The following is a 9,811-nucleotide window of genomic DNA, read 5'->3' as shown; positions in this document are numbered from 1 at the left end:
ACGTCAAGTTGTCAATATTGGTGACTATTATATTTGACATTCAATTTGTACCTATAGTATAATTATAATGTCATGTAGTCCATAGAAAATATGGCGTTTTATTAACACAAAACAAACTGTTCACTAGCTCTTAGACTCGATGATATTTTATAACTAAGTACTCACAATCATTTATTCTAATTTTAAAGTTAAAAATGTAAATAAAATGTAAAATATCTTACCAATTGACTATATAGGCATGCAAAGACTGACTTGGTGTATTATTCTATTCATGTATATTATTTCATAAGCGTATTTACTTCACAAATAAACGTATATTTAAATTCTGATTTGTCCTTTAATTTCCTTACCTTGACTTAGGCTTTCCCGTGGCCCAGCCACCAGGCGACTGGTAGGAACACCGTGGGGTTTTAGTCGGAACGAGTGAAAAAAAGGCGAGATTGTAGTCAAAGAGCTAATATGAAGTAGCACAAACAAAGATCTAGTATGAATGAAAGAACGAATGAATATTCTTTTATTTCACACGACAAAAAGTACATAAAAAAAGAAAAGTATAACAAAACAACGTATACCATTTGGCGGCCTTACCGCTAAAATGGCCAACCAATGGCAGCGAAAACAAATACAGATAGTATTTTCGTTTTTGCATTAGATTTTACAGTGGTTACATCAATATAATACTATCGCCATGCCTATTTCTGCCGTTAAGCAGCATTGTTGCAATGTTGTGTTCCGGTCTGAATGGCGTAGTTGACGGTGAAATTGCAGGCACATGAATCACCTACGCCATCTGCTCTGTCAGTCAGTTAATACAATAAAAAAAGTATTTGAATGAAGGGCAATGAAAACTAAATTTTGTACGGAGCCCGGCTTATCCCCACCCTTTAAATTTTATTTCATCATAACATTTTGCGAATAATTCTTTCAACTATGGTTAGCAAACTTCCTTTTCGGTTATTAGTAGTACAAACTCGGTTGCATATATCTTCTAAATGTGACAGTTTGTGAAAGAATTATCCGCGAATAAAATAAAATAGCGGCTGTAGTTAATGCAAAATCTTCATTGAATCTCCCTTTGAATCTCCAATATTCCTCGGCGCTCAATCTACGATGACTTCAGAAAGGAATGGTATAGAATACAAACAACTTCAAGAACATAAAACCAATCTTTGATACTAATACTTGAAATTCTTTATCAAATACACAGCTTCGTTGTCCGCACCGCACAGTACCCTGCCTTTGTCGCAGTGAACGGTGTTTATAGCTTTGTGTAGCACTGGCATCAAAGAGTTCACATTCATGGCGGTTTTGTCTTCCAACGGCACGTAATTCTCTTGTGCTTTCTTCGTTAACGTTTCCATATTCCAATCCCAAACTTCTCCGGAAATTGAAGAGGTCAGCAGTTTGTTCGGGTTTTCCGGATGGAATTGCATTTCTGATACACCAGCCGCATGGGCGTTTAGTAATGACGTTGGGAATTGGTTCATCCTTAAGTCCCATACTGCTAAGGCACCTGAAGTTAGAAAGTAAAACCTTATTAACTGACTTCAAATAGTATGGAAATTGATTTGTCACAACTTTTCCCCACAATGTATTTTAAAGTATTTAGATTATCATCAGAGGTATTTATAATTGTCCAGATATAATTTTGCTTCACGAGATTAAAAGGAGGTTTGTCTCCTGCACCGCAGTGCCTAAACAGTTTCGGGGAGATAACATCTCCCTGCCACACTCCTGTAGCCTTAGTATAAAATTGTCTCACTCAAGTAAAATGGAACAAATCCCACTCTTTTAACATATCCTCTATTTCTGATTTTTATTTCAGAAAAGTTCTGTCAAAGCCCCTGCTGAAGAGTTGTAGGCAAATTTGTGCTTTAAAACAATAGAGATAAGATCTATTTTACTGTATCCATGTATATTGTTATTCTAGAACAACTTCACGATTGCGAGCGAGCAAGTTTCCTACTAAGGCTGCTTAGGCTGCATCACCGCTTACAATCAGGTGAAATTGCAGTCAAGCACTCGTCTATATAGTTACCAAGAAAAAGAAGTCCACCAATCCGCACTTGGCCAGCATGGTGGACTAAGGCCTAACCCCCTTCTCTGAGGGGAGACCCGTGCCTCGTAACTGCTATAATATATTTATTTACCCGATTCACTTCCCGCCAACATGATATGCGGCTGGGTCGGGTGTCGGACTATACAAGTAGCTGCAAGCTCATCGCCGGCCAAAAGAAATGCTGCAGCTGGTTTATTGTTTGAGGAACGTATGTCCCATATCTTCATGTGGCCTCTTATGTTGCCGGTTATCACCTGACAATTAAAGAAAAAAATTAAATTTAGTCTATTTTTTCTAACTTGTCTTAATGTGTTAGCAAATCTGACTTTTTGTGTATGTTTAAAAGTTTAAAAAAACTATGATTTTTTGTTCAGATTGGTCATGATAATTATGCATAATCTGTGGTCAGTTTAAGTTAGAGTGCGAATTCAAAATGACAGGAACCCAGATCAAAAAGGAAGGTTATATAAAAATGATAAAAAAATAACGGAAATAGGCAGAGTACAGACTGAAGTGTCAAGTAACTAATGTTGATGAATAGTAATATTATATAATAGTTTGACCTTTGAGTTTACAATGTTTGACGCTGTAATAAGAGATACCTAAACAATATGTGAACAATTTTTTTATTACTTTTTAGTATGTTTTAAGAATGGAAGAAATGGATGGTTGTAATTAATAAAATAAAAAGAGATATTCTTTATGAATGTATATGCTTTTATTAATTTCTAATATTTTAAAAATTATCATTTATATATAAAGTAATGGAGAGATTGTTTAAATATTAAAGGCACATTAATAAAAAAATGGAGTGTAGCAAGATATCTTCACTTACAACAGATGTGAAGTTTTAAGTGTCTAAATCAAATGACATTTTTTTTTTAATTACCCTACAAGTTAGGCTTTGGCTTCACCTGGAATCTTACCTGATGATGATGTGATGATGCCGTCTAAGATAGTAACAGGGTAAGTTGTTAGGAGTAATGGCAGTTGTATTAAAACCATACCCCTAATCGGTTTCTAAACGACATCGTATCGTAACGCTTAATCACCTGGCGCCTCGCCGCGTCATAACTTCCATATTGCCCTTGCCAGCATCTTAGGTATCAGTCTCGGATATTCTTACTAACTTCTGATGAGTAATCATTGAAGCCACCCAACCGCATTAGATCAGCATGGGCATTCCTTCTATTATGAGACAGAAGGTCTGTGATCAGCATGTCATAGGCACAAGAAAAATATTTAATCACCCGATTATATCCACAGACAAGGGATAAAATTAAATGTCTACCTGCCAAAGCACAGCAATTGGAAACAGAAGTACCCACAGTTTAAATTCCATGTGTATAAGTTGGATTTTATTTGCACCCATGCTCAGAGAGTGGATAAAACTGTTGGAAATATACATTTCGTCTTGACGGCCGATTGGCGCAGTTTGCAGCGACCCTGCATTCTGAGCCCAAGGCCGTGGGTTCGATTCCCACTACTGGAAAATGTTTGTGTGATGAGCATGAATGTTTTTCAGTGTCTGGGTGTTTATATGTATATTCTAAGTATTTATGTATTTTATTCATAAAAATATTCATCAGTCATCTTAGTACCCATAACACAAGCTATGCTTACTTTGGGGCTAGATGGCGATGTGTGTATTGTCATATTATATTTATTTATTTATTTCATCGTTTCCCTGTGGATATCATGTGTGCAGCCCATGCTGGACTTGAAGCATGGGATGAAGTTATATATAACTATATTATGTTAACCCAGCATGGACTATAAGTTATGAAGCTAAAGGTAATATTTATAGTTAGATAAAATATGTATAATGGAGACATATATATGTATGAACCCATCTTATGTGCCTGTGATATTTGTAATTTGTATGTATGAAATAAAACAAACCTCACTCAATTTAATAAAGCACACAGAATGCAATGAACAGCTGTCTGCCTCCTTGATTGCCTGTGTAACATCCCCCCTGCGGCCGTTCAATATATTCACATTGCCATCTTCTCCTATACTTGCTATGTCACCTTCTAATGTGTCTAGGGATGTGCATGAACATTTGTCAGTGCTGAAACAATATTATGATAATTTAAAATTTAAATACCCTTGTCAATATAGCATATAGTCATAATAATATTACAATTTATTAATGAACGTTTTAGCACTAAATTAAATACATCTAATTTTAAGGCTGTAACATAAACTTCACTTTATTGTAATTATTATAAGTGGTTTTAATTTTAATTATAATAAACATACATAATTATAATAAACATACATAATGACTAGTTTATTTTTCATTAAATTTGGGTTGCACGCACAGATCTTTTGTTTGTGTGTGAGTACCTTTCATAGGTCCGAACATCAATAGAAGCGCTCTTGTTTAGAGTGGTGTGTCGGTATTCTTATTTTTCACTGTTGTAAAACAGTGTACCGTCGTTTAGACGCGAATTGGGCGTCGGACGCGAAAAGACCCTGTGAATACTCTAACTTTGTAGCTAAATATTAATTGATTGTGTGTTGTGCCGATAACAAAAAAAAATTACCCAGCTAAGTTGGTTGTAGGCTCTTCTTAGAAAAGGGCTTGTATGGAAACCTTGTAGCATTAGGTCTAAGTTGGGAAAGTAGTTATCACCAATGAGGGAAACAAATACATATGAATGCAGATGCAAAGAGGGTCTAAGCTCCAAATCTCTCTCTTCTATGTGAGAGCAGGCCTTTGTCCAGCATTTGAACGTTAATATGCTGTAGCTGTACATACTATGTACTAAATAGAATATTTAATTAAACAGTAAATACGAATATTCACCCAAAATTGTGTAACTTCTTCCAGGATTGAACTTCTCTGAGTGGTGTCTGTTTATCGTAAGCACTAACTTCAAGCATTTTCACATCACCATTTGAAAAAGAAGCCGCTATAGTTTTCTTGTCTGTAAACTTAATTTCTGTGACATCGCCCTCCACTTTGTACTCAGATAGTTGGCGAGGACAATCCACGTCTTCGTCTTCATTCAAACTCTCAAAACTCCAAACTTTTATTGAGTTTATATCGTCGTCCCAACTGCCGGTGAAAAAGTGTTTTGTTTCGACATAATCTTCGGGAATCCATCGTATTTTATTAATTTTCTGCGACACAAACGTGCCTTGTACGTTTAATGGCATTACTTATTTTATATTTATAGTTAATCACGATTAATTAAACGGCTCCAAACTGAAATCCTATTATAATAATTGTAAAACAAGTTACAGGTTACCAACCTGTCAAAATACAAAAATATGGTTTTTTATAACCTAAAATAAAGTTAAGGCTATGAATTCTTGCACTTATATTAAATATGAAATTAAACATTTTGATTGTCATTTTAATTTGAGTAAATAATATGCAACAACTTACAAAGAAAAGTAGATACAATATTAGAATATAAAAATAGATATTAAGAATTTAAAATATCCGCACAACTTATTTTTTGTACGAAAGACACATTAAATCATTAAAATCAATAATTGGCCAATGTTATAATTGATATTTCAAAATAATAAAAATACTAGAAAGCAGTGCCGTAAAGACTGAGCATAAAACCATATCAAAGCTATCAAACCTCAAACAAATCAAGTACCTAATTTATCTGTGGTACCAATCACAATCTGTGTTGACCAAAACTGTGGGGTTCATTGTACTGGGTTTGTTGTTATTTGTTGTTTACCTTTACAAATTACGGTACAAATTCTAACAAAATATGGTTCGAGATGGTGTACTGTTACCTGCCCAGTCAGCAAAATTTATAAGTGAGCGTTCCCATCACGTTCAAATTCACCAAGAGGGCATAGAAAAGATATGCGAGGAGGTAATAGATATAAACTTGTTGTAGATAAGATACCGAAAGTCTACTAAAGATCCTTAGTGATAGATATATTTGGGAACGCAATGATAACTTTTCCTTTGCTGCAGATTTTCAGGGACAGCGGTAATTAATTCTTGCGTCTCTCTCTCTATTTCTAATTGGGTGACCCGTTGCTTATGAATTAAAAAAAGAAGATAAGTCTATAATTAAAAAAAAAAACCCATTTCAGGTTGTTTAGTTTATCTGGTAATCTACCTCCTTGTATTGGTATGCATCTGAATAGGATTAAATGTGACCGTCAAGATAGATCTCTCTTCACCCCTTGTTTACATCAAAAGAGGAGTTTTATAATTTATTATTTTAAAATGAATCTATGAATGAATTAATGAATACACTTTTATTGTACACCAAAGAAAAAAAGTAGTTACAGAGCCATAAATACATAACAACAATTTGGTGGCCTTATTGCTACATAGCCCTTTCTTCCACGTTTATTGTTGAGATCAAGTTCAATTTCAATTTCAATGAATACATAATGCTATATTTATAACACAATATTTAAAATAAATGTAATTAGGTATATAATGTATGTACACCCACTTTGTGCGCTTTAATTTGTTGATAAACTACCAATCAATGCCATACCACTTCTTCTTGAATCCCCTCTACTGTGAAATGCCTTCAGTGTTACAGTAACACATCCTTTTTGTTAATATTATTATATAAATCTAACAACGTCAGAGAAAAAAGTTTAATATTTGGTACATTTACTAGATTTTGTCATCTCTAAAAGGCAACAAGCTGCAAATACCTGAAACGAATGCAAACAGCATACACCCTGATAAAGATCATGTGAATGCAGTTGATTGGGTGTGTGTTGCTGATGCACTGAACTTCTGCTTCTGGTCCCGCAGTAAAGAAGAGCAGTGGACTGTGGATGGGTATACCGGCTACTTTGCATTAGAGGCAGCTTTACACAGGGCAATAAAGGTATTTATTTAATTATCACATTCTCCACTTCTTCTACTACAAAACAGTATGATTGCGTGCGTGGTGCGTGCTTGCGAGCGTGCGCGCGTGCGAGCGTATGTGAGTGTTTGCGCACGATTGCGCGCATCTGTGCGTGTGCAAACACTCACATACGCTCGCAGAAACGCATGCTTTCATCGTGTCTGTGCGTGGGTATTTCTGATCCAAGATTGCAAATTTCATTTATTTTGGCAACAACACAAGACCTTGGAATATAGAACTATGATGTGGGGAATGGCAGTGGTTGTTACAGGGTATTGGGTGTGATCGTTGGAGTTGAAATGACGGAGGGGGTGTGGTTGTGGGTGTGACAGTTGGAGCGGCAGTCGGGGTGATAGTGGGAGTAGGAGTGAGAAAACTGGATTTATGACTAACCAATACCTAGGACCTAACGAATTATTACTATTTAACTTTTAGTACAGTTAGATGGTATGGTGTCGTGTTAAAGGCAGATACAAGCCATTCCCCTAGACGGTTTCTATGCGAAATTGTACCGGAATGTACATCGTAGATCGCTTGGCGGCACATCATTGTCGGTCGCGTGGTTACTACGTTACCAAAAACAGTCTAAAAGCCTCCTACCTGTCCAGACCAGAGAAAATTCAGAAATTATAATTTCCCAAGCAATTTAGCGTTCTGCTCCGATATGTCCGTAGAAACGAATTAGGTATATGGTTTTAATAACTATTATGACTCCTAATATGGGTTTAATAACTTTTAATAACTGCTATGACTCCTAACAGTTTAGCCCGCTACTATCTTTATCTAACTGTAGTCAAGGGCTTCAAGTGGAATATAAAGAAACGGTTTTTTTAAGGAGGGCTACGATATTACAAATCCTGAATACTATTCGAAAATAAACAAGGCTGAAGTGAATCATATATTCAGAGGGGATACAGACGCGGAAATTCCTCTCCTCGATCAAAGAATATCTGTTTTACACGAAGTCGGTGCAATACTGATAGAAAAATATGACAAAACGTTTGAAACGTGTGTCAAACAAGCTAATAAGTGTGCCATAAAGTTGTTGGACATTGTTGTGGATAACTTTCCATGTTTCCGCGATGAAGCTGTCTACCGAGGATGCAGAGTGTCTTTTTATAAAAGAGCACAGATTTTAGTTGCTGATTTATGGAATTTCCTCGAAAATAAAGGATGGGGAGAGTTTCAAGATATTGATAGGTTGACAATGTTCGCTGATTACAGAGTGCCACAGGTTCTTGTTTATTTCGGCGCTATGAGCTATAATGATGAACTGATGGAGAAATTGAAAAAGGGTACGATTTAACTTAAACTTTTATATTTTTATAGTCTAACTAGTGGTCCCCGCGACATGCTATGGTATGTACACATTTTGTATATAATCAACGCATCAAAAGTGCCATTTATGTTTGAATAAAGAAATATTTGACTGTGACTTTGACATGATATTGGCGGTACTTTGCGGAAATCCATGATATATTATGAATATTAAGCTTAATTTGATATACTTCGCGAAAAGCAGGTGTAATTCATAATTTCTTGAATCCGTATACTCCACACCAGGCAGATCTTCGGCAATGTACCCTTTACGCACGTTTCGCTACGAAACCGGAGCATCCTCAGGAGATGTTGACTTTACAATGAATCATTGTTAAGTCTCAACACTGCCGGAGATCTGTTTGGTGTGGAGTATAAGGATTGAAGAAATTATAAATTACACCATACACTCCTGCTTTTCGCGGAGTATAGCAAATTTAGCTTATTTTTCATAACTTTGACATATTCCTAGTAGGTATAAAAAAAAAACACCCGGCTAAGTTGGTTGTGAGCTTCTTCTTAGACCAGGACGCGTTTGGAACTTTAGTTTTAAGTTTACGAATGCGGTTATCGCCATCATCTCACTACCGTGTAATTATTATGTACGCATCAAAAGTGCCAACTATGGGCCTACTTGAATAAAGATATTTTTTACTTTGACTTTGACTTTGACTTTGTTTTGATAAGTCAATTTTTCTTCCATACCTACTGGACTAAAGGCCTCTCCTAACGGGACGGTTTGATCATAATCACCACGCTGGTCAAACGGATTGGTGATCGCAGTAGATAGTAGTAGATGCACAGAGGACGCTGCTTTCCGTCCCCCGTTATATTCCCTTAGTCGCCTCGTACGACAACCGCGGGGAGAAAAGGGGTGGTGACAACTGTATTGTGATCTGCCGTCACCACACCGCATTGATAATATTATAAGCGGGGATAGCCCAATGAGCAGGACTTCGACTTCACCCCGAAAGTCACGCACCTCTAACTTTTTTCTCTAACTTGCTTCAACGGTGAAGAAAAACATCATGAGAAAACCCGCATACCTGAGAATTCTTCATAATGTTCTCAAAGGTGTGTGAAGTGCACCAATGCGCACTGAGCCAGCGTGGTGGAATACTGCCTTAACCCCTTCTCATTGTGGGACTCACTCGTGCCCTGTAGTGGGCCGGTAATGGGATGTGAAGGACAAGAATAGGAAGGATTTACTGACTACCCTTTTTTTATAACCTCGGCAGATGAACTTCTAACCAGTGGGTCTCCAGAAGAGGTCGAAATCCGAGGCTGTTCCATCCACACTATAGAACTACTAAAGAAAAGGTTACAAGATATCATAAGCAGAGACAAGTTAAATGTAGAGGTTCCAAATTCGAGTCTTTTAGACTATTATCTATGGTGCTACAGGAGAAAACATGCAGTTGAAATGGAAAAGATCCCGTACCACAAAACTTTGGGCATTTATTATTGACACTGGTTTAAGATGTAGCCTGATTATTTTTGAATAAAGTAATATATATGTTACATAAATCGCTTTTTTTTTAAATCGACGATGTTATATATCTTACTAGCTAGGCAA

General features: G+C 36.3%; 2 protein-coding genes across 4 annotated transcripts; one reads left to right on the top strand and one right to left on the bottom strand.

Annotated features, from left to right (window-relative positions):
* Positions 1-725: 725 nt before the first annotated feature.
* On the bottom strand, positions 726-5,326 carry LOC120631945 (nucleoporin Nup43). Its single transcript, XM_039901655.1, has 4 exons — positions 4,875-5,326; positions 3,962-4,133; positions 2,151-2,313; positions 726-1,513 (listed from the first exon to the last, which is right to left on the bottom strand). Exons 1-4 carry the CDS (start codon positions 5,225-5,227, stop codon positions 1,176-1,178), a joined length of 1,026 nt encoding a protein of 341 aa, XP_039757589.1. The 5' UTR covers positions 5,228-5,326; the 3' UTR covers positions 726-1,175.
* Positions 5,327-5,716: 390 nt separating this feature from the next.
* LOC120631923 (queuosine salvage protein) lies at positions 5,717-9,762 on the top strand. 3 transcript variants are annotated; one of them, XM_039901636.1, is made up of 4 exons: positions 5,717-5,910; positions 6,682-6,897; positions 7,757-8,213; positions 9,474-9,762. In XM_039901636.1, exons 1-4 carry the CDS (start codon positions 5,803-5,805, stop codon positions 9,701-9,703), a joined length of 1,011 nt encoding a protein of 336 aa, XP_039757570.1. In that variant the 5' UTR covers positions 5,717-5,802; the 3' UTR covers positions 9,704-9,762. The 3 variants fall into 3 exon arrangements, with proteins under 3 accessions (XP_039757570.1, XP_039757561.1, XP_039757576.1); XM_039901627.1 differs by having other exon boundaries at positions 7,754-8,213; XM_039901642.1 differs by having other exon boundaries at positions 5,832-5,910; positions 6,701-6,897; positions 7,754-8,213.
* Positions 9,763-9,811: the final 49 nt, after the last annotated feature.

The sequence above is a fragment of the Pararge aegeria genome, chromosome 2 (assembly GCF_905163445.1).
Source record: "Pararge aegeria chromosome 2, ilParAegt1.1, whole genome shotgun sequence".
NCBI classification, from domain to species: domain Eukaryota; kingdom Metazoa; phylum Arthropoda; class Insecta; order Lepidoptera; family Nymphalidae; genus Pararge; species Pararge aegeria.
This window is presented reverse-complemented; position numbering and strand designations above follow the sequence as displayed.

Coding starts and splice junctions, on each gene's coding strand:
- LOC120631945 (XM_039901655.1), bottom strand. CDS start 5,227: ATGCCATTAAACGTACAAGGCACGTTTGTGTCGCAGAAAATTAATAAA. Junction 4,134..4,874: donor AAGAAGTTACACAATTTTGG/GTGAATATTCGT, acceptor ATATTGTTTCAG/CACTGACAAATGTTCATGCA. Junction 2,314..3,961: donor GCTTTATTAAATTGAGTGAG/GTTTGTTTTATT, acceptor TTTAATTGTCAG/GTGATAACCGGCAACATAAG.
- LOC120631923 (XM_039901627.1), top strand. CDS start 5,803: ATGGTTCGAGATGGTGTACTGTTACCTGCCCAGTCAGCAAAATTTATA. Junction 5,911..6,681: donor TAGAAAAGATATGCGAGGAG/GTAATAGATATA, acceptor TACATTTACTAG/ATTTTGTCATCTCTAAAAGG. Junction 8,214..9,473: donor GATGGAGAAATTGAAAAAGG/GTACGATTTAAC, acceptor TAACCTCGGCAG/ATGAACTTCTAACCAGTGGG.